This window comes from Neovison vison, chromosome 2, assembly GCF_020171115.1.
Source record: "Neovison vison isolate M4711 chromosome 2, ASM_NN_V1, whole genome shotgun sequence".
Taxonomy (NCBI): Eukaryota; Metazoa; Chordata; class Mammalia; order Carnivora; family Mustelidae; genus Neogale; species Neogale vison.
In genome coordinates, this window is record NC_058092.1 from 374,244 (window position 1) to 398,926 (window position 24,683).

General features: G+C 65.2%; 3 protein-coding genes across 3 annotated transcripts; 1 reads left to right on the forward strand and 2 right to left on the reverse strand.

Annotated features, from left to right (window-relative positions):
- Positions 1–3,239: 3,239 nt before the first annotated feature.
- On the reverse strand, positions 3,240–9,043 carry TNFRSF4 (TNF receptor superfamily member 4). The gene is made up of 9 exons (XM_044236253.1): positions 8,858–9,043; positions 6,310–6,705; positions 5,927–6,056; positions 5,542–5,664; positions 4,976–5,077; positions 4,558–4,624; positions 3,888–4,084; positions 3,633–3,737; positions 3,240–3,537 (listed from the first exon to the last, which is right to left on the reverse strand). The coding sequence occupies exons 1-9, from the start codon at positions 9,041–9,043 to the stop codon at positions 3,467–3,469; spliced, it is 1,377 nt and encodes a 458-aa protein (XP_044092188.1). The 3' UTR covers positions 3,240–3,466.
- On the reverse strand, positions 9,028–19,030 carry SDF4 (stromal cell derived factor 4). Its single transcript, XM_044236886.1, has 7 exons — positions 18,947–19,030; positions 15,730–16,082; positions 14,762–14,898; positions 14,397–14,510; positions 11,192–11,350; positions 10,655–10,830; positions 9,028–9,610 (listed from the first exon to the last, which is right to left on the reverse strand). Exons 2-7 carry the CDS (start codon positions 16,032–16,034, stop codon positions 9,434–9,436), a joined length of 1,068 nt encoding a protein of 355 aa, XP_044092821.1. The 5' UTR covers positions 16,035–16,082; positions 18,947–19,030; the 3' UTR covers positions 9,028–9,433.
- A 233-nt stretch (positions 19,031–19,263) lies between these two features.
- Positions 19,264–22,843, forward strand: B3GALT6 (beta-1,3-galactosyltransferase 6). The gene has a single exon (XM_044236887.1). The coding sequence runs from the start codon at positions 19,298–19,300 to the stop codon at positions 20,285–20,287; it is 990 nt and encodes a 329-aa protein (XP_044092822.1). The 5' UTR covers positions 19,264–19,297; the 3' UTR covers positions 20,288–22,843.
- The last annotated feature ends 1,840 nt before the right edge of the window (positions 22,844–24,683 follow it).

The following is a 24,683-nucleotide window of genomic DNA, read 5'->3' on the forward strand; positions in this document are numbered from 1 at the left end:
AATTCCTACCCGAAAACTGAATATGCCCCCAAATGTGGGGGGGTTGTAGACACTGAACATACTTGCACCGGCTGCCATGTCGGGCTGGACTGGAAGGGAGCAGGTCGGAAATGTTTTCTGTTCTAAACTTGCAGCCCATCAGGTGTGAAGGGAGGGCCGCGGGCGCTAAGTGCAGACAGCGCCCTGCGGTGGGTAGTGCCCACGGGTGTGCTGGTGCAGGGACCCCGGGAAGGACAGTCTGGCTGGGGACGCTTCCCTCGCTGTGTCCCCTCCGTGTCTGGCTGTGTCCCCCACCCCTGCCCCAACTTCCTCAGGAGAGCCCCAAAGGCTTTTAAGGATCTCCAACTACCTGTCCTCTGCAAGCCCTACAGACCCCAGAACATCATGGTCCTACCCTACCTACACCAAGAGGCCCCCCATTTTCCAGGGATGGGGACAATGCCCCCCTTACTTTCTGGGGATCAGGACACGCCCCCTCACTTGGCCAACAAGGTCTGACCAGGCTCCAGGTCACACACACACACACACAGCTTAGATCTCTCAGGAGCCACCCCTCACCTCCCAACCCAAGGACCTCCTCAGATCTCCGGACAGGCCTCTAGTAAGGAGAGGTCTGGGCATTGACTAAACCTCCAGGTGGTCTGCTCAGGTCCGGGCACAGACTGCTGGGCTGGTTCCCACCCAGGCCTCTCCAGACGAATCTGGTCATCCCGGGGCAGTGGAGGGCCAGCCCCTGACCCAATTTTCTGTGCCTCCAACTCACCGTGAGACTGTCCCATCCCGCGCAGCCTCAGCTTCCCCGTGCGGCACCGAGGGCTTCTGGGGCCCTGCCTCCTCCAGTGCGCCTCCCTGGGGCCGGGGTCTCAGGAGTGGGACCGTGCTTACGGCTCTGGGCTGGAGGTACTGGTCTCTGAGGCCTGCAGCTGCCACCCAGCCTGATGGGCAGCTAGCTGTTCCTTTCCTGAGGGAATTGACAGGAATTAGCCATGGGTGACTCAGCTCTCCAAGTCCCAGGAGGCACGGCTCCTCCGCAGGGTTAGGGTTAGTGCAGGGAAGGGAGGAGGCTCTCGGGTCGGCTGTAGCTCCAGGCTGCCCGAGGCTCCGCGGAACCCGGAGCTCTCCCACTCCAGGAGATGGGTCTGCGCGCGGGGACAGAGCGGGAATCCACGCCCAGAACCCGCAGTTCTAGACCTTCATCCGCTGCTCACTTCAAAGACCTGAGGGGTCAGGTCTGGGGCAGTACAGGGTCACCCCAATTCTGGTAAGTTCGCGATATACTGTGGCCCAGGAACACATGATCGATACCCTACAAATGATGCTTGTCAGACTGTGCCATGGGTCAGCTGCTCCTTCTGGAAGCAGGGACAGGGTTAGAAGCTTCTGGAAACAGTGGGGAGGAGTGAAGGTGAGCTGGGCAGGAGGAGCTCCGTGCAGAAAAAGTCCACGGGAAGGGCCCGTGGGCGGGCAGGAGAGGAAGATTCCTCCGTGGCTGCCGCCCACAGCTGCACACAAAGCAAACAGCCCACGTTCAATGCCCACAGAGATAGCGGCTTCGGAGCAAGGCCCCTCGAAAGGCAGGAGTGACGTCAGCCCAGCGTCAGTGCCTGCACCTTTCTTGTCCCGGCCCCTCCGGAAGCCGCACCCCACCCCCACCAACCCAGCCACAGGCTCTGGGGACGAGGAGAGCCTCTAGAGCCGGGCAGCCAGGGCAGCGGCGATCTTTATCTGCTGTGTTTTCCAGGGCCCTAGGCCGCTCACCACACTTCTGCATTATCAGCTCTTCCCGCTCACACGCGTCCCCTGTTCCTGTTAGCAGACGGCCCCTCACGGAGGCCACGCAGAACCAGAGGCGGGTGGCGCCTGGAGAAGGGGAGCCGACAGCAGGGCCGGGTGGGGACGGGGCGGGGGCGCAGAGGGGGACAGCGGACGCTGGGCAGGGCCCTAGCTCGAGGCCCAGGCCTGGGGTCACGCAGGGCCTGGGGCAGAGACAGTGTGAGGGTTTTCAGCACACAGGCGCGGGGGAGGGGCTGAAGAGTGCTTAGGGCTGGTGTAGAAGCAGAGAGAAGATGAATCTGGCCCGCGGCAGGTGTGGAGCTGCCGGGCGAGCGGAGGGTGTCCTGGCTGAGGGAAGAGCTAGAGGTGTGGGGGGGAGGCCTCAGGTGCAGGATCTGACCCCGACCCCGCCCCGACCCTGCCCCTCTACCAGGTCCCCTAGCAGCCTCCACACTATGCCGGTGACCACTGTCCCCAGATCAAGGGTGCGGGTTTGCCGCCTGCGTTGATGGTACGGCTCACGTTGTTTTGTCCACGGCTGTGTCCCACCCAGAACTCAGTGGGGCTGAGCATGGGACGGCTCTCTGTCCTCCCCTGGCAGCGTCCAGGCCCCGGCGCAGAGGGCTCAGAGGTTTGAAGACACATTGGACGGGCCTCTGGGGTGACCCTGGGGAGAAAGATGGCCCAGGAAACAAGGAGGGCTGGTGGCCAGGGCTCGGCCGACATCAGGGCCAGAGTCTCGCGCTGGCCGCAGTGCCTTTGGCTTCAGGTCACCCAGCAGCTGCGAAGGACGCTCACCATCTGGCCTGGCAACCCAGCAGGAGGGGCGCCATGGTCACGGACAAGTCCTTGTCCGTGGGACTCTACTGCCGATGGGCGTCGGCATCGGGGTTTTTCAGCATTCGCCCCCAGGGCCAACTGCGGCTCAGCTTGATTGGAAATCTCCACTTTCCCAAAGCAGCGACACCCAAGCCTCCCCACTCACTACCCACGACATACACGCAGGTCTGGCAGGCCTGGGATCTGAGAGGCCTCGAGAAAGAATGGCTCTTGAGCTCTCTGCTCTGCAAGGACACACAGAGACCTGAAGGGTTGTCCTCAAACATCCCCTTTGGGACCAGGGCCTCCGGCCTCCTACCTGCTCCCATTAGTGCTGGAAGCTGTGGGCTCGCTGGGGGAGCCTAGGGCCTGTGCACCCAGGTGCGGGGCTCGGAGAAGTGGCTCCTGGATGCCGCCAACAAGCCTGGGGTCATTCGGTCCCCCAGGACATGTATGTGGCCTGCACGCCCCCCGTCTGGAGCCGGGACGTGCTCAGAGAAGGGGTGAGGACAGGGGTGCCGGGGTCTCTGAGGGGGTCCCATACCCCTGCCGAGGCTGGAGAGCCCCCCCCTCCCGCCAGAGTGGGTCTGGCCCCTGCACTCCCACCATGGCTGTGTGGCACTCAGCCCGCGGGCAGCCAGTTGGAGACGGTTCGCCAATGTCATTTATTGGGGGGCCACCCTGGGCGGGGAGTATGCACGGCATACGTAGCAGAGCCCTGGGCGCAGGCCAGGAGCACCTAAAACGGTGCGGGGTGGGGGGGTTATGGGACACAGAGGCCTGCGTGGGGGGGCACCCCAAAGCCCCTCCATGTCTAGCAGGCCCTGGGGGCCCCCAGCCGGGGTGGGGGAGCACTAGCTGCTCCAGTCTTGGCTCAGATCTTGGCCAGGGCGGAGTTGGCGTCGGAATGCTCCTCCTGGATAGGGGTCCGGAAGCTATTTCCACCTGGGGAGGGGAAGGAGCAGAGGCAGGAGGTGGGGGAGGGTCATGGCCCCCATGCGTGGGAGGCCTTTGGGGTCGGGGTCACACGGGGTACTCACTGGGGGGCAGCCGCCAGGCTCTGTGGTGAAGAAGCAGTGCCAGCGCGGCCGCCACGGGAGCGAGGAGGCCCAGGCCCAGGCCCAGGACAGCGGCCAGCTGGGGGCCTGCGGGGAGGCAGGGCCTGCTGGGGTGGGGTCCACTGGAGCAAGGGGTCCAGCCCCAGAGGGCCTCCAGGAGGGCAGAGGGCACCCCCACCCCCCTCCCTACCCCCCTTTTCCTTGCCCTGCTGGGGGGAGGCCAGGCACCCCCCTTACCCCTGGGGGGCTCTGTAGGGGGCGTGAAGGGCTCCTGAGAGGCCCTGGCCCAGGCTGTGGTGGGCTGGGTGGTGGGGGGCCAGGCTGGGGGGCCCTGGGTCTCCCATGGCAGCGTGGCCGGGGGGCTCCTGTCCTCACAGACAGCATCTGAGCTTTGACTGGCGGGCCGCACCGTACGCTTTCCTTTCAGGGTACAGCTGACAAAGGCAGGGGGTACTGTTCAGGCCGGAGCCTCCGACCCCCAGCCAACTCCTCCCAGGAGGACCCAGAATGAGGCAGGACCAGGGACGTGTGGGGAGCAATGGCCATCAGAGCCCCCCGGGTCCTGTCAGGCAGCATCCCACTCCTAGCCAGGGGACAGGCCAAGGACCTGCCCAAGCCCCACAGCCCCCAGGGACCCCTCCCCCACACTCTGATTGCCCACTTCCCGCTCTGCTGCCCACACTGCTCTCCTCCTACCCCTACCGTGGAGGCCCAGCTGTGGATGCGGCTCTCATGGTCTCCCAGGGCCTGGGACAGAGGCCTACACTCCTCACCCCAGCCCAGCACCCAGGTTGGCCCAGGGCTGAGGCAACGGGCAGCATGGTGGGGCCAGGAGTCACGAGGGGCCAGGGGCCAGGAGCCAGGAGTCACGAGGCGACAGGGGACAGGGGCCTCCCAGGCCACTCACTTGGTCCAGGGCTTGCAGGCCTGGTCGTCCCCTGGGGAGAAGTGCCCCGGTGGGCACGGGGCACAGTCTGCAACAAAGACAGCAGGACGGTCTCCTCACCGCCACCTCAGGGACCTGGACGCGGCTGCTGCTGGGGGCTAGTCCTGTAGGGCTGGGCGCTCCCCCACCACAGCCTCCAGAACCGCCTTCCGGCCCACATTCCACCCACTGGCCCTGACCCGGGCCCCCCCGTCTTTCTTGGCCTGGCCTGTTTGTTGGGGGAAAGGAACTCGGTCTGACCTGTGGGGCTGGGGGGGTACAGTGGCAAGTGACAGCAGGTGATGTGGAGACAGGCTTCCTTGCCAGCCCCAAGGACCCCGCAGGCACGCAGACCCTGCCCTCTCGTGCACACGATGCCCGCCGCCACGCCCGGGCTCACCGACGCCACGCTTGAAGCCGTCCTGGGGCTCGGTGCCTGGCTTGCAGCCGCAGACCGTGTCCTGCGTGGGCGTGCATCTCTGCTTCGGTTCGCTCCCACTTCCTGGGGGGGGGTCAGGGGAGGCGGCCACGGTCGGCAGAGCCGCGGGCTGCCGCACAGCCTGGAGGACGGGGGCCGAGGGCTCCCGGACCAGCAGCCCCCTCGCCGCCGTGCGGGGCTCGCGGGGCTCCGGGCTCCCTCCAGTCCCTGGATGCCACGTGGCCCTTGGGGGGCACACCCAGGGTGGCTTCGGCCTCCCTTCCCACCCCCCGTCGGGCCCACAGCAGGACCCTCGGCGGCGCTCGGATCCCACTCTTGTTGCCTGCCACGGCCGGCCGGCGGGCACGTGCTGCTGCCTGATTCCTCGTGGCCTCAGCACCCCCTCCCCGGGAGGAAGGAGGGGCTCCGAGGGGGCCCCCCCGTGGTGCAGCAGGCCCCACTGTGGTTTGGGGTTTGTCTCTGCGGCTATGGGGACCTCCTGGGAGCCCCTGGGCGGGGGTCTGGGATCCGGTCCAGGTGACGCTCACTCTGATTGCACTGGGTGCAGGGTTTGCAGGGTTCGTAGTTCGTAGCCTCGTTGTAGAAGCCGGACCGACAAGGGTGGCACTCGGTGTCCTGGCCTCTGCTGCAGCGTCTCTCCATCCCGTAGCCTGCAGCGGGAGGCAGGCCGGCCTCAGAGCGGCTCCGCATCCCCAGCCTCAGTCCTGGCGGCCCATGGCCCTGGGCCTGGCTGCCGGCCCCCCACTCCGTCGGCCTGGGTCCGCTAGCCCATGACCCCCGTGTCCCGGGACCCCATCTGCTTGTTCCGCTCTCCCCAACCCCCATCCCCGTGTGTGTCCCATCCCTAGGACCCCACCCTCCTGTCCCAGGGCCCCACAGGCGCCCTCCCAGCTCTGTGGCCGGGCCACTCACCTGGTGGGCAGTCCTGACAGCACCTGCCATCTTTGGGGTAGGCGTCCCCCACGCAGGTGAGCCGGGCCGCAGCACCCAGCACAAGCCCAAAGAGCAGGAGGGCTGAGGGGGGCCCGCGGGGCCGCCGAGCCTGCACGAGGAGATGAGGATTCATCGCTGGGCGGTGCAGGAGTCTGGGGTTTTTCCTTGCAGGATGTGGCTATAAGGGCTGCGGGGGAGGGGTGGGGAGGGAGAGAGGAGGAGGGACCAGGAGGAAGGAGGCCCAGGAAGGGCTGGGGACCCCTGACCTGGGCTGGTGGCAAGAAGGTGGCTAGTCTGGCAGCAACCTCCAGGCTGCTTCTCTCCTGCCCTGGGCCCTCCTCGCCTCAAATACGCCCACTAACCTGAGGCTCAGTCAGCGGGCAGTGGGGCGCCGACCCGGCTCGCAGACCTGGGGCCAAAGTGAGGACCTGCAGCCGCCAGACCCCTGCTAGGGCCGGCACATCTAGTCCGCATCCACCGCCCACACTGGACGCCCCCTCGCACCACCTCACCAGGGACACGGTGCCCCTTCGGCTGGGCACACGGGTAAGCCTCCTGCTCTGGCCAGCCGACCCCTCCACAAGCTCGCTCCCTCTGGGCGCCCGCTCTCCCTGTGGAGGGCAGGTCGGACCCCTCGGGAGCAGGTGTCTGCTCCTGCAACCACCACCCCCGCCCCCCGACAAAAGGCTACACTCGTGGCAATCCTCACCCCTCAGCGAAGGGGTGCACAGAGCACACGGGTAAACTGAGGCAGCACCCTGCGTCAGGAGACAGGCCTCACACCATCTGCACCCTCCACGGGGCACCGGCTCAAGGGGAGAGCAGCCCCGAACTCCAGAGCACAGTCCCTGGCCCAGGCGTCCAAAACCAGCTCAGACGGAGGCAGTGGTCAAGAGGTCAGAGGGGCGAGCGTGTGAGTGTGGGGAGCCCGGCAGGGGTGTCGGCGGACGTGGCAAGCACACGAGAGCGAGGCAGGGCTGTGCTGCGCAGCGTGTCTGAGCGCAGCAGGTGTCCCCAGATTCACGCGTTGAAACCCTGACCTCCCATGTGGCTGTTTGGAGGTGGCGCCTCTGGGCTGCTGGTCAAGTTTAGACAGGGTGGCGGGGCCGGGGGGTGGTCCGGATCCCAAAGGCTGGCTTCCGTCTGGGGGAGACCCCAGGACAGCGCAGCAGGAGCCTGCGTGAGGACGACGCACGGGTACAGCCCTGCCCACACGTGCTCTCAGAAGCCCGGCCCCAGGACAGGGAGACGGCCGTCCCGGTGTTCTGTTGGGACGGCACCTGCTCTGCGTCCTGGGCACGAAGTATGCCAGGAGCACGTGTGAACCTGTGTGTACGTGCGCGTGTGGCACGTGTGCGGCTGCTCCTGGGGCGCCCGCGGTCCGGTCTGGCTCTGTGTCCTCCACGGCGGCCAGGCCAGCCCAGCCCAGCCCACACCCACGCTGGGCTTGGGGTGTCCCCACAGCACCAATGGGACAGTGAAGACCAGGATGACCCACCGGATGGCCCCCTGGAGCGCATGGCACCCTCGGACACAGCCCCAGGTGGTTCCAGGGCAGGCGCGGAGGGCCGCGTGCAGGGCTGTGGCGTGGAGAGCGGAAAGAACACTTGCGCACGGCTCGGGCCTCACTGGGTGCCCTGGAAGCAGGGGAAGCTACCCTGGGTCGTTTTGGACCCTTCAAACCCTGACCTTGAGATGAGATTAACCAAACACTAGTTAACTCACGGAGTTTCGGGCAGAGGGCCCCTCTCGGGGAGAGGTTGGAAATTCCCCTCCCTGACTCCCCGACAGGTAAGGAAGCTGAGCTCCACGGCCCACCTGTGGGAAATTCCTCCCCAGCGGAGCAGGGCAAGGCTGCCACGGAGGAGGCCACCGCCCACAACAGCGGGGGTGGAGGGAGAGGCAGCCTCTGCCAGCAGCCAGGGGGCCACCAGGGGAGGGAATCGGGGTGCCGGGCCCCCGTCTTCCATAGATGGGGACAAAAACCTTTTTTCTTTTGACGCACTGTAGCTTCTGAGGTTGAGCTCACTTGGGCATCCGGTGGGCAGCGTCCCCACCAATGTGCCCCTCTCCTTCTCTGGGGGCCACGTGGGCACTGCCTACCCTCTGGCAGTTCGGGTCCCCGCTGCCCCGGGGCCCTCCCCACCGGGCCCACGAACCAGGCCCTGTTCACGCTGACCCGCCAAGCACAACCACGTCGCCCACGCCTCTGCCAACTCACCCACGTGGGCCCGGCCACGGTGGGGACTCCCTCCCACCACACACTCCCAGCCCTTCTGAAGTCTTTCTCATCTGCGGGGCACCCGGTACTCCTTCCGCTACAGGGTCCCAACCCACGCTGCTCGGAAGCGGATCCCTGTGGCAAGGGCGGGTCATGAGGGCAACTCAAGGCCGCTCCTCTGCCCACCGGGCTGGAGCCCCCACCTGAGCAGGGCCCTCCAAGGCCCGAGCAGACCCACTGAGGCGCCGCAGCCCACAGCTCAGGGCTCCTGAGGGGATGCCCAGCACGGAGGGGGCAGGGGCAGGGGCTGGAGGCGGCAGCTCAGGGGCACGTGAGGTCAGGGACCCTCTGTCTGTTAAACCCCTCACAGCTCAGTGTCCTCTGTCCCCACATGCTGGACAAGCACTGGGCACGGCTGACCTCCAGAAAGGGCCTGGGACAAATACAGGTCTGACGGGACCGCCACCAACAGCCCCGTCCCGTCCCCGTGGCTCAGGGCCAGACAGCCTTCACCTATGTGGTCCCCTTCCGGGCCCTGACCACAGGCTCGGTGAGACTCCAGGTCCCCTGGCCGCCTCTGCTGTTCGCCCACAGCCAGGCTGCGTGGAGGGGACTCTCCCCACAGCCCCTGCCCTAAGGGCTGGTCCTCAGATCTTCCCTCTCCGGCCAGCCCTTCCCAGGGGTCTCACCTCCGCGCCACGCTCCAGACCCTCGGCCCCCGCACCCCCGCGGGCCTCCCCGCCGCTACGCGTGTCCCTCACGGGCAGCCGCACCCAGGGGCCTGGCAGGAGCGTGACCGAACCTCTGTTCGCCCGGATCAGCCGCCTCAAAAGCACTGAGTGGAAGCCACCTGGCCACAAACGTTCCAAAATCATTTTATGAGCTTTTTTTTCAACAAAGAAATGAAGCTAAGAGAAAAGGCAAGTCTATCTTAACGTACATTAGTGAGATTCTCATCACAAGTGCTTGTGTTTCCGGAGCCGGAACGTCGCGCCCGGAACCCCCAGCGGCCGGCGCGGGCCCCCCGCAGAGCACACGCCAACGCGATGCCAGCGGGGAAGGGGCAGGGGCCGCGCTGTGCCCCGCAGCGTGGTGAGCCCGCAGGGCCCCGACGTGCCCGGTGCCCGGAAGTCAGACGCCCGCGCGGGGTCACCGGTCCCCAGCGGCCCCGGCCCGGGCCGGCCGCTCGAGCGCACCTGGGGCAGGGCTGGAGCGGTGGCGGCCGGGCCTGGGGCTCGGCTGGGCTGGGGGTCGGGGCGGGGGGCTCAGAACTCCTCGTGTACGTTGCGGGCGTAGTCCATCAGCTTGCTGCCCGTGAAAAACTCGCTGTACTTGAGCACCTCCTCGGGCTCCAGGTGCTGGTTCTGGTTCTCGTCCGCGATGGCGATCATCTGCTTGGCCTCGTTCAGGGCGTTGTACTCGTTCATAGGGTCCATGTAGTCCTACGGTGGTTCCGGGCACGGGGTCAGCGCGAACCCCTGGCCACCACGGCCCTCCCCAGCGCGCCCGCTCCCCGGCAGCACTAGGGCCATCGAAGGGGCGCCAGAAGTCCACACTTGGTGACGAGGCCGTGAGACACCCCCCACCACCGCCTGGCAGACGCCCCTGCCCCCCACGGATGCCCTGTCAGCAAGGTCAGCGCCTCTGGCCTCAGGGAAGTATCTGCATGACTCTGACCCTGTCACCAGCCTCAGAAAGCAACACCTTATTTAAAACACCCCACGGGCTAAGAGTACAGAAGCAGCAAGGAGGGGATGTGGGCATGTTCTGGAATGTTCTGGAAGGCAGACACCAGGCTGGAAGTGGCTCAGGGCCAGACAGCCTTCACCTATGTGGTGCCTGAGACTCGCCGCCTCCCGTCCTCCTCAGCGCACTCCTGCTGCTTCCTTCCCAGAGGGGCCAGCCGGAGGGCAAACAGCCTTGAGTGGCTGGGGGGCCTGCCCGTGGGTCACGTGATGCCCGGATACGGACATGGACACGGACTCAACAAGCCGCCGTTCAATGCTCAGAGCAGATGTGTGCGCCAGCTATCAAGAGGATCAGAGAATTCTGGTGCAAAGACAGTGAGTCATGCAGTGACGGGGAAAAACAAGCCCACACAGCACCCACACGGCACCGGCAGAAACACCTCAGGGGAAGATAGATTCCAGCCCGGCCTGCACCCCCAGCGCCCCAGCATCTCACCCGCTGCCCACTGGGGAGCGGCTGCTTGGAGCCAGAAGAGGCCGAGGCATCCCAGGCACCCTGGCTGGGGGCAGGCCAGCACCTCACTGGCCCAAGCACCCCAGGTGACCACGCTGCCCGGTGACTGCCCCTCCCCTGCGCGTGGGGTGCTCCTCCAGGGGCCACCAAGTGCTACGACGAGGAGCCGACACTGCCGTCCCTTCCCCCGCAGCCCCTTGCCTACGGCACACCTGGAAGCCTGGGGATGTGGGCCCGAACTCAGGGTGGGGGGAGGGCGGTGCCCCCCAGGCACCTGCACTCACCTCCAGCTCAGCCATGGTCACGATCCCATCATGGTTGGCGTCGATCAGTTCCTCAAACTCTTTTTTTCGGTCTCTGACCCAGCTGTCGTCGATGTCCTGGCCCTGCTGGTTCTCCACGGTGCCGACGGGCAGAGAGATGAACTCGGGCAGAGAGAGCTGCTTGTCGCCGTCCTGGTCTGCAGCACAGGGGAGTGAACACTCAGACTTCACGTGCATGTGGGACCTCCTGGGCCCACCCAGAAGAAAGTCGACCGAAAGAGATTACCTGCCAAATCTTCAGTGTGTTAAATTTTAGCCTGAAGCTGTTTTAGGTACGTCTCACCTGATCTGCTCGAGAGCCTGGCCGAGGCCAGATGGCCCAGGACAAGGCCTGACCTCCCCACACCACTGTGTGGCCCCACAGCCTCTAAGACCCCCAGGCCGACCCCTGCCAGGAGCACTGCTGCAGGGGTACAGTGGGCTCCGCCCTCCAGCCCAGCCACCAGCGGGGAGCCCCCCACACTCCCGCACAGGGCAGGGTCCCAGGCCAGGCCTCACCCAGGTCCCGGACGATCTCCTTGACCATGAACTTGAGCATGCCGCGGCTGTGCTCAGGGTGCAGGAAGGACAGGAACTCGTCTTCCGTCAGAAGCAGGTCCGAGGGGGGGCTGTCCGCCTGATACCAGCGGTCCTTGAGGTTCTCTAGCACTTCCTGTGCTGAGAGAGGATCCCCATGAGGACCCAGGACACCCGCACGTGCCTGAGAAGTTCTGAGACATGCCGCCTGGGAAGGCTGGCTTAGGACACTGGCGAATGCGGCCAAGGGTCTTGCTGCTCGACAGAGAGCTCAGCCCTCAGCATCCTCAGGACGGCAGACGGTGCAGAGGCTGCCAGACCCAGACCCTCCCAAGTACAGGGGCCGACCCCCTCCGTGTACAAACCCAGATCCCTCCCCCAGCCGGGCACCCGCGGGCGCAGACCCCCAGCCCCCGCCCCGTGCAGCCCCACCCTCGGCTCACGGCTGCCCTTTGCTCCCGGGAGGGGGAAAGCGCCGGGTGGGTGGACTCGCCCGGCCCCTACAGGAATGAAGCACACCTCGTTCCGTTCCACCTCTTGCACGCGCGCCACACACAGAGGGCAGGGCCCTGGAGGAAAACCCGGCTTCCAGATATGACTCAAGCATCCCCACAGACTGGCGCAGCCCCCACTCTCCCTCCATGGGAAGGCCTAGCATGGGGAGTGGGGCCCAGAGCTTGCCCCCACAGCCTCAGAGGCTCCGTGACCGTCCAGGGCTTCAACAGGGCAGAGTGGCAGAGGCCGGCCAAGCAGGAAGAGCCGAGGCACCGAGATCTGTCCGTGCCCTCACTGTAGCCTCCGGAAACAGGGGCGCCCAGGCCTTGGCCCATCGCAACAGGGACACAGCTGCCTCCCGCACAGCACCCGCCCCCTCGAGTCTCAGTACCTTCTGATGCACAGGAGATCCCGTGGTGACCTACTTTTAATGGCAAACCCACCTAGCGGACGGTGGCAGCAAGCAGCGCTCCCGCCCGCCACGCATGGGCCCAGGCCCAGACTCTGCCGACAAAGGAAGGTCCACGTGACTCCAGCGGCTCGAGGACCTCGGCGTGAGCTCCCTGGAGGCTTAAGTGGTGCTGAGAGCAGCAGCAGATGACCGCGAAGAGGAGGACACACAAGCAGGGACGCGCGCGGCTCCAGCGGCTGGAGGGAGGCGGCCACCAAGCCCTGCCAGCCCGTCTGCGGTGCCTGGGGACAGCAGCCCCATGAGCCCAGGGAGGCACACGGCCTCTCAGTGCCCGCCCGCGCTCCCCGGGCCTCGCAGGCCCTCAACACTGCGCTGCACTTCCGATGCCCAGACCTGCTCACCCCATCCAAACGGAAGAAGGAACGAGGAGCCTTGAACACGAGTGAGATGAAGGAGTCAACAGGCTGAGGCAAGAGAGTTCATGCCCCAAAGGACGGGTCCTGACCCCAGGCACACCCGAAGGAAAGGTGCTGAAGACAGACTAACTCCCGAGAGCAACCAGGGCCAGAGCCGGCAGCCCACGCCCAGCAGCCACCCCAGAGGCTGCTGCCAGGTGCCCTATACCGGCAGGAGGACAGGGGCCCCCCAGAGCCCCCGGATGCTTCCAAATACTACCTTCAGGGGACAGCTGGAACGACAGGACAGACCATGGAAATGCAAAACGGAGAAAGATACGAGAAAGACAAACAACCATTTCAGAAAAAAAAATAATCACATTCAAGGCACAGACTTTCAAAAGGACAGAAGTGAAATCCCGGAGAACTGCGGAAGGCCAGCCGGCGCCCGAGGGCACCTGCGCTGCTCAGGACAAGCGTCTGGTGCTGCTGGCCACGCACACGCCACAAACAGACTGAGCCCAAGCGACCAAGGTGTAAGACAGGGCCGAGGTGCCTGTGACGAGCGGCCCCCGGGGGGACAGGGGGAAGGCTGCCGCCGCACACACCGTAAGACGCTGCAAGAAAAGGGTCCTACAGACCAGGGCGTCTCGTGGAAACGCGCCCCACGGAAGATCCGCGACTGAGACCCAGAAACACTCAAGAAGAATCCCAGACCGTGAGCAGGCGGGACTCACACCAGGCACTCAGGTGGTTCAACACCCGAAAACCAGTAAGCACGAGCGTCCCAAAGGGCAGAAGAAAAATCACACGATCCTATCAACGGGCACAGAAAAAGCATGACGTAAAATCCAATAGGCATCCGTGATTCAAACTCTGAGCACACCAGGAATAGAGGAGAATGTCCTCTGTGGGACGAAGAACACCTACAAAAAACCTACAGCTCATATCATCTTAACGACGAGAAAGCGGACGCTCTTCCTGTGAGACCAGAACAAGAAAAAGATGCCCCACCCCACTGCTTCCCAGCCCTGTACTGGAGTCCCAGCCAACGCAAGCTAAGAAAAGGAAATCAGAGAGACAGCTGGGAAGGAAGAAGCAGTGCGTGTTCACAGACGTCACAGTCTCCTGCGTAGGCAATCGGAATCATCTGAAGACTGCGTGCCAGAAGGTTAGAACGGCCGGTCACCTCCCTGTGTGCCAGGAAGGCAGGCCGGGAGTCAGGATTAGGGGCAAGCATGAAAACACAGAAAGAAAGTGTGACTACAACCTACGGGGGACAGAGGGGTCCGGCCATGAAACACCAGCGCCCACAGACGGGAGTGCTCCCGTCCACCCAGCGGGAGGCCCAGCAGCAGGGACACCTGCGGCCCCGGGGCCACAAGCTCCCCGAGAAGACACGCCAGGACAAGGTGGGGTTGGTCCCAGCACTCAGAGGAAGGACAGGACCTGCCGCCCAGCTGGGCAGGGCCAGGCGGCACCCAGCCGCACTCCAGAGCGAGCCGCCCCCGCAGCCCCGCAGCCCCGCAGCCCCCCCAGCCCCCGCAGCCCCCCCAGCCCCGCAGTCCCCGCAGCCCCCCCAGCCCCCGCAGCCCCCCCAGCCCCCGCAGCCCCCCCAGCCCCCGCAGCCCCGCAGCCCCCCCAGCCCCGCAGTCCCCGCAGCCCCCCGCAGCCCCCCCAGCCCCCGCAGCCCCCCCAGCCCCTGCAGCCCCGCAGCCCCCCCAGCCCCCGCAGCCCCCCCCAGCCCCCGCAGCCCCCCGCAGCCCCCCCAGCCCCCGCAGCCCCCGCAGCCCCCCGCAGCCCCCCCAGCCCCCGCAGCCCCCCCAGCCCCCGCAGCCCCCCCAGCCCCGCAGCCCCGCAGCCCCGCAGCCGTGCCCGCGCTCACTCTCTTCGTCGACTTTGAGCTCTTCTCCGTTCCTCAGCTTCTCCGCAACTTCCTGCTCGCTGTGGCCTTTGCTCACCAGAAACTTCACCCTGTACTCGTCCCACGACACGTGGCCTGGAAGGGAAGGCCACGCCGCTAGGCTGTTCCACCGCGCGTGGTTTTAGGAACAGCGAGGTCGCTGTGTTCAGACCCTGCCAATAAGTCAGCCCCGCAGGCCCGTCCAGCAAGGCAGGAGCGCCCCCCCCCCCCCCCGGCGCCCCGCAGCCCCACCGCCCAGGCCCCCCACGTCCTCTGCCCGCTGCGCACAGCGCCCCCTCCTGCTGGCAGCCTCCCGCCCCCGCAGGTGAGGGTGAGGCGGGCAGTACCGTCGCCATCGGGGTCCACGGCGCGGAAGTGCACCTTGCTCTCCTCCACGGCCTCCTGGAAGTGCTCCGCCGTCTTCTCCATGATCCAGCGCTGCATCTCCTTGGCGCTGATCCTCCGGTCCGTGTTCACGTCCACCCTGCAGGCAGGGGCGCGACGTCAGATGAGGCCTCCAGAACCCCGGACAGGACAGACAGACAGACGGACCAAAGGGTGGCCAGCGGGGCTCCACCGTCACGAACACGGACACACTCTGCCCAACGGTGACGCCGGAGCTGTCAGCGGACAGCGGGGCTGGCTGGGAAGGCCGCGTGCTGTGCAGGGCAGCCCAGCACCGCTTCCCCACAGTCCGGGGCCGAGGGGGAGGCCAGACTCGGCCCTCGCCCTTACTCACAACAGGCGGCCCCGTCAACCCACATGCACATGCCCAGACACTTGGCACGGGACCAGAGCTGTGACGCCAGAGCACAGCCACGTTCCACACACGGGTACCCACGGCTCGGTGGAGGAGCAAATGTGGATGCAAGCGTGTGCACACGCGTATCAGCAGTGCCCACAGATGCAGTGGCTCACACACACGTGTGCAGACTAGCACGTATGGGCCTGACCTAACACACCTACGGACACCCCCGTCCTCCGGCCCTGCCCTCCGGGAGGCCCACCGGCAGGGACACCAGTGCCCAAATTCCGGCTTCTACACACCGTCCACCCGGAGCTCAGGAGCTCCTGTCAGTCTCCCTCCTGGAACCGAGCACCATGACTCCTGGGTCCCGGCACACGACCGGGCGACCGTGCCACCGATGCCCTGGGAGCCTGGACCCCACCGGGTCTGTGCTGGGCAGACAGCCTCCCAAGGCATGGGCCCCCGAGACCTGTGGACCCCGCCCAGGCCCAGCACCCGGCCTGCGTGAGCGTCGGGCCCAGCACACGCCAGCTAGACTCTAGCGGCCCCCCAGGCCCGGGCGCCTACTTGGAGAAGAGGACCATCAGCTTTCTCCTGCTCCTCCGCGGCTCCGCGTCCTCCTCAAACCCGTCCATGTCCTTCCCCAGGAAGACCTCCTGATGGAAGTCCTTGTTGAGGTGCCCGTCCATCTCCAGCTTCACCCCGTTCAGGTGGTCCGGGGGCAGGAGCTCACGCTCATCCTTGCTGCCGGCTCTCTCCCGAGCAGAGGAGTGGTTGGCAGGCCGGGCAGACACATCCATCAGAAGGATGAGCCCCAAGAGCCAGAGGCAGTGAGGAGCCAGGCCGCTGAGGGGGACCCGCCCGCACGCCATGGCCGCCCGGGTCCGGACTGCAGGATGGGCTGCAAGTGCGGCCAGGAGCTGGGGAGAGAGGGGCAGGGCAGGGGGGGACGTGAGGCCTGGGGTCACAGCCCCCCCACCACCCCCGGCACCGCGGAAGGCTCCAGCATGCAGTCACAGGTCTGTCAAGAAGACACAGCCACCGTCCAACGGCGCGCCGGCCGGTACTTCCCTACAGAGCCGTCCGCTTCACAACCTGAGATGCAAGCTCTTGGTCTTCAAGACACATACTGGACACACTGTTTCCAAAGATGCCCACCCCAGGGGCTGCCCAGCACCACTCACCCTACCCCCTTCCAACGCCCACAGTCTCCCTCCATCCCCCCCGGCATCGGGACGGGCTCCAGAGTCGTGGTAATTCACTCTCCAAACCCAACTCAGCACTTATGAGCTCTGTGACCTTGGCTAAGTCACCGGGCCTCCCTGCCTGTTTCCGCCCTGAAACAGGACGCCCCCTCTCCCACCCCAAGGCTTTGTGACCACCGGGCCTGGTGCCAGCAAATGCCCAAACCCACCCAGCAGGGCACCAGCCCCTTCCTACCTTTCCTTCTCAATGGCCTCTGCAGGCGCACACATGCGCACACACACACTCAGCAAGTACACACACGCACACTCATATGCACATGTGCACGTGGATATACACGCACACACACACATGTGCGCACACACCCCTACGTGTGTATACCCACATACCCATAAATGTGCACGTACACACCCCGCCTTGCACACAGGAGTACCAGGAAGTCTGTCATCCTTGGTACGCCTGGGCCCAGCCACGGGAAACCATACCACCTCTGTGCACTCTACCACGGTACGGGCTCCAAGGCCACACGCGCTGGTGCCCAGCACTCGGCCATCCCTGCATCTGGCTCCTTCCACACAGGCCACCTGTTTTCCCTCACACCTTCCAGTTTCCTCCAGATCCCCTTCTGGAATGGCCTGGAATTCCCTTCTGGCTGGCGCCAGAACAGGGCCCAGCTGCCCGCCCAGGTCCCTGCTTGGCGCCTCATGGACCTTCACGCTCCACACTTCCCAAAAGGAACTCCAGCTCCTTCTCGCCCTTTCCATGACCTGTTCCTCTCATAGTCTGTCCGCCTGGCAAACACCGGCAGTGCAGCTGAGGCCCTCCCCTCCTCTGGCCGTCTTCACAGAGAGGAGCAGCAGAGGGAAGCCCACCAGCTCCCAGGGTCCAAAGGTGGTGGCCGTGGACACGCTTGCCACAGGCCAGAGTGCCACCTGCTGCCAAGCTGGGGCATGGAAGGAAGCACAGGGCCACTCATCGGGCAGAGCAGAGGTCAGTGCCGGCCAGCAGCCCTGCCACCACACCCTGGCCTGAGGGCACACAGCACTGGACCGGGGGCTCCAGCGGGCTGGACACCACCCCTGCTTATCTGGTGCTTCCTCTTGAACCTGCCCAGCATTACTCACCCGCCAGCTGACACCTTTACGCACTGATCTCCAAACCTGACCGCTATCTGGGTTTTTCAACAAGACTCTGCTCTCGGAACTCATCCGTCTCATTCCTCGGGCAAAGCAATCCTCAGAGGGCAGCGCCCATCTCTCTTTCCAGCTGTGTGGAGCCTGCCGGCTGCCCCAGGCCGTCCTCTGGGCTTGGACTGCCCCGAATCACACGAACTGGAACGCCACACGCTACCCGACCCCACCGTCCCAGCAGCTGCCACACTGTCCACACAGCCCAGTGAACCTGTACGGGGGTTTCTGCCACACCGCAATACGTGTGTTCCTGAAAACCTCGGTGCTCTGCAAAAAGGCACAACAAAAGCACAGGGCCCATGGGAACAACTCAGGGGATGTGTCTCAAGACCCAAACAACTCGCTCTAACGGGCCAGGAAGAAACCAGTCAGTGGTGGCCGGCGAGGGTCCCGCAGACTCAGCACGCAGCTCTCGGCGGCTACTACACTGGTGAAGATGCTGGGCACAGGTGCCAAGGGGATGCCAGTGGGACTGCCCCTAAGGTGGGCCCAGGAGGACATGCAGTCTGCTGCGGGCCAACAGCTGCAAGGCCTGCGGCCAGCCAGGTTTCCTTCCCTGCGAGAGCGTAACTCTACCCCTGCGCCCCAGCTCTCCTGGCTGGGCAAGTGCTGCGCAAACCAAGATGACCTCCCCTGACACTAAAACCGCCCTGGCCGGTCGTGGCCGTGAAAACACGCATCATGTCCAAACACACGGTGCTTTGCTCCCTGAAAAGACAAAGTCAAGTCCTTCCTTATCTTCAGGTCTAGGACAGGACGTTCTGCACAAAAGTAGCCCCAAAACACTGGCGCAGATGCCAGGACGTCAAGTGAGACTGCTCGGCTGCTCAGCCCCTCCGCCTCGGCCTGCCCTTCCCCCTCGACCCGGGACGGGGATGGCAAAGGCCAGGGGCCTGGCTGGCGGGCCCGGGAGTCCCCGTCTCCCAGAAGCGACGTCAGCGGAGGGGGCAGCACCACCCAGGGGCCCGGCTTGGTGCGGGCGGCACTTCTCGGCCATCCGGGTGGGGTCCGTGCTGGCGGCCCTACCCCTAACCTGGCCGGTCGAAAGGCAAACGCGTCGCCTGAAAGCGCTGTCGCCGCTCTTAGGAGTCGCGCCGAGAGCGTCGCTAACGGCCACGGGCCGAACCGAAGGCCGGGGGCGTTCCACGCACGGCTTCCAGTCTTCCCCAAGTCCCACCCACTGCATCACCTCTTGCGGACGAGGCGAGCGAGGGCCCCTCGCTGGTAACTACCGGGATCCACCCGACCGCCCCGCCGACCGGCCTCCCTCAGCCTCCGTTTTCCCAGCGGCAGCCGTCGGTGAGGGCAGAGAAGACATGAGCCCAGGCCCCAGCGGCCCGGGGGAGCCTCTGCAGGCCCCCCGGCGCCCCCGACCCGGGGCCCTCACTCACCGGCCTCCCTCCCCTCGCCCAGGATCGGCCGAGCGGGGCCCGAGCGCCCGTGACGCCTCCGACGGGACGCTCCTAGGCCGCGGCCATCTTTCTTCCGGGAAAAGGCGGACCGGGAACGGCGCTGCGCGGGGGCGACGTCCCCGCGACGACGCTGGCGCCGCCATCTTTCCTCTGGGCGGAAAGAGCCGCACGGACGCCGCCCCCCCCGGACGACCAATGAGAAGGGCACGCGCGCCCACGTGACGAGCGGACCCGTGACGGGCAGCACACGGCCCTCCGCCTCCGCCGTCCTTGGACGCGACCTGCGCGCCGGCTTCGGGGCCCCGGGGGCGCTTCCCGCGCGCGCGCGCCATGAAGCTGCTGCGGCGCGCGTGGCGGCACCGGACGGCGCTGGGCCTAGGCGGCCTGGCGCTCTGCGGCGCGGGGCTGCTCTACCTGGCCCGCTGCGCCGCCGACGGCCCCCGCCCGCCCCCCGGCCGCAGCCCCCCGCCCGCCGAGCCCGCGCGCGCCGCCGCCTTCCTGGCCGTGCTGGTGGCCAGCGCGCCGCGGGCGGCCGAGCGGCGCAGCGTGGTCCGCGGCACGTGGCTGGCGGCGGCGCGGCGCGGCGGCCCGGGCGACGTGTGGGCGCGCTTCGCGGTGGGCACGGCCGGCCTGGGCGCCGAGGAGCGGCGCGCCCTGGAGCGCGAGCAGGCGCGGCACGGCGACCTGCTGCTGCTGCCCGCGCTGCGCGACGCCTACGAGAACCTCACGGCCAAGGTGCTGGCCATGCTGGCCTGGCTGGACGAGCACGTGGCCTTCGAGTTCGTGCTCAAGGCGGACGACGACTCGTTCGCGCGGCTGGACGCGCTGCTGGCCGAGCTGCGGGCGCGCGAGCCCGCGCGTCGCCGCCGCCTCTACTGGGGCTTCTTTTCGGGCCGCGGCCGCGTCAAGCCGGGGGGCCGCTGGCGCGAGGCCGCCTGGCAGCTGTGTGACTACTACCTGCCCTACGCGCTGGGCGGCGGCTACGTGCTCTCGGCCGACCTGGTGCACTACCTGCGCCTCAGCCGGGAGTACCTGCGCGCGTGGCACAGCGAGGACGTGTCGCTGGGCGCCTGGCTGGCGCCGGTGGACGTCCAGCGCGAGCACGACCCGCGCTTCGACACCGAGTACAAGTCCCGCGGCTGCAGCAACCAGTACCTGGTGACGCACAAGCAGAGCCTGGAGGACATGCTGGAGAAGCACCAGACGCTGGCGCGGGAGGGCCGCCTGTGCAAGCAGGAGGTGCAGCTGCGCCTGTCCTACGTCTACGACTGGTCGGCGCCTCCGTCGCAGTGCTGCCAGAGGAAGGAGGGCATCCCCTGAGCCGCAGCCGCAGCCCACCTCCCGCACGTCACACGGCGCTGGAGGGAGGCCGGGACACACGCCGCAGCGAGGGGGCCGCCGCAGCGAGGGGGCCTGGGGGCCCTCCCACTGGCCTTAGATGGGCACAGCTGACCGGTTCTGGCTAGTCACCCAGAATAAGCCCAGCCCTCTAGGGGGCCAGGTGTATTTGGCGAGCAGCAGTGGACAGCTTCTAGGTCCCAGCTCCGGTGCGCACCCAGGCCTGTGCACCCCAGGGGCCACCATGGAGCCTCACTCCTGTTCTGGGTCTTGCCAGGGCAACACATAAGGTCCAGGCAGAAAGGTCCTGTCCCTGCATCTCAGCCCGCATGGAGGATTCCTGGCTTTGAGGGGCTTGCACAGTCTGCCCCCCCCCACCCTGGCTGTCCTCTACCAAGGGCGAGGAGAGTGGCCAGAGGCTGGAGCCCACAGGCACTTGCAGACACTGGCCCCAAAGAAAGCATCCGGACTTGTTCTGAGGTGGGGATCCTGTGACGGTCAACACAGGCTGTGGTTGACCGTCCACCTGGGAAGTCCCCGCCCGGAGAGCTTTGGCTGCGGGGACCTGACCCTCCGGCCCTTGCATGTTCCAGCTGAGCCGTGTGTTGCGCCCAGTGGCTTGTATCAAAATCGCTGCAGTTTGTGGGTTAGGTTACCTTTTCTGTTCCGTGTTGATGTCTTGGGTCACGTGGCGTTGACTGAACCGTGTGTCCGGCTCTTCTGCTTCAATGGTATCTTGGTCTTCGTTGCTTTAGAGCGAATCGCGGTCAATGTCATTTGGCGTTAGTCTGTGACGTATAAATACTGTAATTTGTGTAGATAGAGTTTAAGTACAAGTGTGTGGGTCTTGTACTTTTTAAATTATTTAAGGGAAGACTTTTCTATCATAACTGGGGCTTTGTGGATTAGTCTGTTTTACAGCTGGAGTAGACTCGTTACTGCCTGTGTGTTTAAATGCGGAAGAATTCTAGAACTCTCCGTGTCTCTTCCCAGTTTACACAAAAAGTCAGTCCCATTGTTTCCTTCTGAAAAGACTTTCCTTTAAAGGGTTCCTCGTGGCCATGCAGGGGCAGGCGTTTCTCACACACGCATCTGTTGTTTTAGACTCTGGGCCCAAGTTCCCAGAATGTGAGCCCTCGGAAGCATCGTGAGGTTTCCCAGTCTGTCTTAAGAAAACGGGCTCTGCCGGCCGGCACGTCCTTTTGGAGACAGAAAGCACGTGCGGCCTCCTGGCTGATGGCCTCACATCCACTCACACATCTTCAGAAGATCAGGCTTTCTTTTTTCCCAGTAAATGTGAAAAGTGAGTGCTGTGGTCATCACAAAAGTCCAATAAAGAGGCTCCAGGACAGCCGCGAGCCCTCCCGTCCGCGCAGGGGTGTGTGATGCTGCACACTCCTACCCTGGCGCCTGCGCTGGGTCACCTGCCGGTGCTGCTGGGGTCTGTGGTCCGCCTCGGCACAACGCAGGACGCGGGGAGCGAATCTCCAGCTTGCCCTTTCATCGCCTTTCCTTGCGTTCTCGGGCCGTGGGTCTTAAGAGCAGGTGCCTTGGTGCCCTTGGGCCGCGGTGAGAACCCTGCAGACAGGCGAGCTCAAGCAGCAGACGTGTCGCCCTCACGGAGGGCGGCTCAGAGTGCCCGCGGGCCCGAGTGCAGGTGAGGACCTGCTTCCTGCGGCACCGTGGCCACCTTCTCGCTGCGTCCTCATGGCAAGCGAGAGCCAGAGCAGGCTTCCCCGTGTCCCTTTTTACAGGGACACTAATCCCACCGGAAGGCTCACCGCCTGGACCTCCGCTGACCCCAGCTCCAAATACTGTCACATGGGGGGTTCAAGTTCCAATTTACATTTTTGGGGACACAGTCAGTCATTGCAGGTTTGGGTTATTTCTGTTTAAAAGTAGACTATCCAGAATTTGGTATCTCGGGCCGGAAGGGATGGTCTTGTGGTTGCGGTTTTCCTGTGTTTAGAAGGTAGAACCCGGGCCTGTGAGCGTCAGGGGAATGTGGGCTTTCTGATGAGCTGCCTCGAAGCAGGCTCGACTGCCCCCTGTGAACAGGTTTCCAAGACAAGGGTTCATAAGAGGGTCCAGGTTTGAGGACCCTGGGGTGAGCAGAACGGGACCCTGCCGGCCATTTTCACCTGGACGTCTTGTCTGACCTCGGGGCTGTGGTGCGTGTCTCCGTGTCTCAGACGAGGACACTGTGCTTGGACAGACGAGACAGCTTGCTGGGGCCACATGCCGGTGGCAGAGCCAGGCTCCGGGCCGAAGGCTGGACCTCCACAGCCCCCCCAGCAGCCACAGTCCTGCTGTGGCTTCCAGGTTTCTCCAGGGTGGACCCAAGGGAAAGCAGGGCCCCGAAGTCCAAGACCTCCTAGTAACAAAACCTAAAAATCTAGGCGTGTCTCTTTGGAGGCGGGGGTCCCTGAGCGTTGGCACACAGGCGAATCACAGGGAAGTGCCCGTGTGCGGCCAGGTGTGACCGAAACGGAAACTTCGTGTTGTTCGACCTAAATCATTAAATTTCAAGACAACCAACCAGATGCTGCTGGTGCGTCGTTGCTGCGGTTGTGATGTCCGCATTCAGACCCCCGCTGGGGCTAAAGGCCAGGAGCCCCTCCCTAGAGGGACCCTCCAGCATCCCTGTATCGTGGCCCCAGGGCATGTGGGTAGAGCCTGCGCTCCTCCGGTCTGGTGGGCGTTCCCCAGGTCGGGGTACCCTCTCTCCCCTACCTCCCACCCACTGAGGGCTCCCCACCATCTGGACGTGTGTGCCCTATAGTGAGCTCAGGCTCTCTGGCTCTTGGGAGATGGGGAGTCTAACCACTGGACTGGTTTTATGGGAATTTAGGATACAGGACCACTAACCCGTCTCCCAGCCAGACTGGTACGTCCCAGCGGCCGTCGGAGCCCACCCTGCAGTGCATTGGGACCAGATGGGCATGGGGTATCTGGCACCACCCAGGGGACACCTCTCCGGGGGGCCCTCGTCCTGCCTGGCCTACCCTAAGGCCAACGTGGAGAGCCCTGGCCACAGCCCTTTCACGTTCCTGAGAAAAGAGGAAGAGATGGGGGCATCGAGCCTGAGCGCCTTGGCCAAGGTCCCAGGGCTAGAAAATGGGAGAAATTTCAGAAATCCTGGCAGTAACAGGAGGAATCTCCCGAGAATTATGCCAAGCAAGAAGTCCATCCCAAAAGGTTGCATACTGGGTACCTCCATCTCCATGACATTCTCGAATGGTCACGGTTCTAGATGCGGAGGACGGATCAGGGCTGCCGGCCAAGGTGGGGTCAAGGTGGGGAGTGGAACGGAGCCCCAGCTGGGTTCTGGGGGTGGAGCCGCCCGGCAGCTGGTTTGGATGTCCGTGTCCTGCCTGTGATACTGTCCGGTGGTTCTGCAGGACTCGACCACTGGGGGAGCCTTGGCGAGCGGTGTGGCACCTCTGTCACAGCTGCCTTAAATTTGCAATGTCGCAAAATTTAACATTTAATATAAAAATACATATTACGTCACTAATTCCAATACAAAAGAGAAACGTGGGACCTGAGAGAGACCGGAGAGGGCAGGGCGCCCTAGGGTGGCCGGGCGCCAGGAAGGGCCACACAGCCATGCTGGGGAGGCTAGCAGGGCTCCCGGAGGCCGGTCACGAGCCCTGGGGCGGGTGGGAGCTGGTGCGCTGCCCCACCATTTGCCCCCCTTGGATCTGAGCCAAGACCGCCACCCCCTTCCCTGCCCCCCCAGCCCCCCTAAAAGCCTGGGGGACAGAGTTGGCAAGAGTGGAGAAGGATCAGGGACATGGTAGGAACTGAAGGAGGGGAGGCCTGCGGTGTGGTGACTGCCCTGGGACACACACCTGCGGCAGGAGACCACACGCCCACAGGCTCACAGGCTCACGGTTGAGCCCTAGACCCGCACAGCTCCTGGCGCCCGCCGGCCCTCACCCCTCCCAGCTGCGTGCGCATCACAGGCCCCTTGCCTCTGGCCGGGTGTGCCTCCCGGGGCTCAGCACAGAACCTGCCTCGCAGGGGCAGGCCTCCCTCTGCCCAGCACCTGGCCTGGACGACAGGGTCCTAGAGTGGCCTAAGGGGCTGGCTGCTCCTGGCCAGAACCTGCAGGGTCTGACCAGGACGGCCGGTGCGCCCCTCAGCCCCCACCTGACCCCGGGACCTGGGTCCCCTTGTGAGACCACTGCCTTTCGTTGTCTGGGGCTGAGGGAGCGCATGGCCGCCGGCCACAGACGGGCTTCAAGCAGGCCAAGCATCCGGCCCTGCTCGGGACAGCCAGAGGAAGCGCGGAGAACCACCACGTTCAGAGGCACCGGGGCAGCAGGCAGCCCAGTGGAGACCGAATCACCCTAACTGGCTCCAGGGTGCTTGT

What these genes read in the sequence shown, in the direction of transcription:
- TNFRSF4 (XM_044236253.1), bottom strand. Translation starts at nt 9,043, where the DNA reads ATGATTTTGGAACGTTTGTGGCCAGGTGGCTTCCACTCAGTGCTTTTG. An exon ending in GTCTGGAGCGTGGCGCGGAG is followed by an intron (nt 6,706 to 8,857) that starts GTGAGACCCCTG and finishes CTCCTGACGCAG; the next exon opens with GGTGCTGCCTCAGTTTACCC. An exon ending in AGCCTGGCGGCTGCCCCCCA is followed by an intron (nt 3,538 to 3,632) that starts GTGAGTACCCCG and finishes TCCCCTCCCCAG; the next exon opens with GTGGAAATAGCTTCCGGACC.
- SDF4 (XM_044236886.1), bottom strand. Translation starts at nt 16,034, where the DNA reads ATGGCGTGCGGGCGGGTCCCCCTCAGCGGCCTGGCTCCTCACTGCCTC. An exon ending in CTGATGGTCCTCTTCTCCAA is followed by an intron (nt 14,899 to 15,729) that starts GTAGGCGCCCGG and finishes CCCTGCCTGCAG; the next exon opens with GGTGGACGTGAACACGGACC. An exon ending in GCTCAAAGTCGACGAAGAGA is followed by an intron (nt 11,351 to 14,396) that starts GTGAGCGCGGGC and finishes ATCCTCTCTCAG; the next exon opens with CACAGGAAGTGCTAGAGAAC.
- B3GALT6 (XM_044236887.1), top strand. Translation starts at nt 19,298, where the DNA reads ATGAAGCTGCTGCGGCGCGCGTGGCGGCACCGGACGGCGCTGGGCCTA.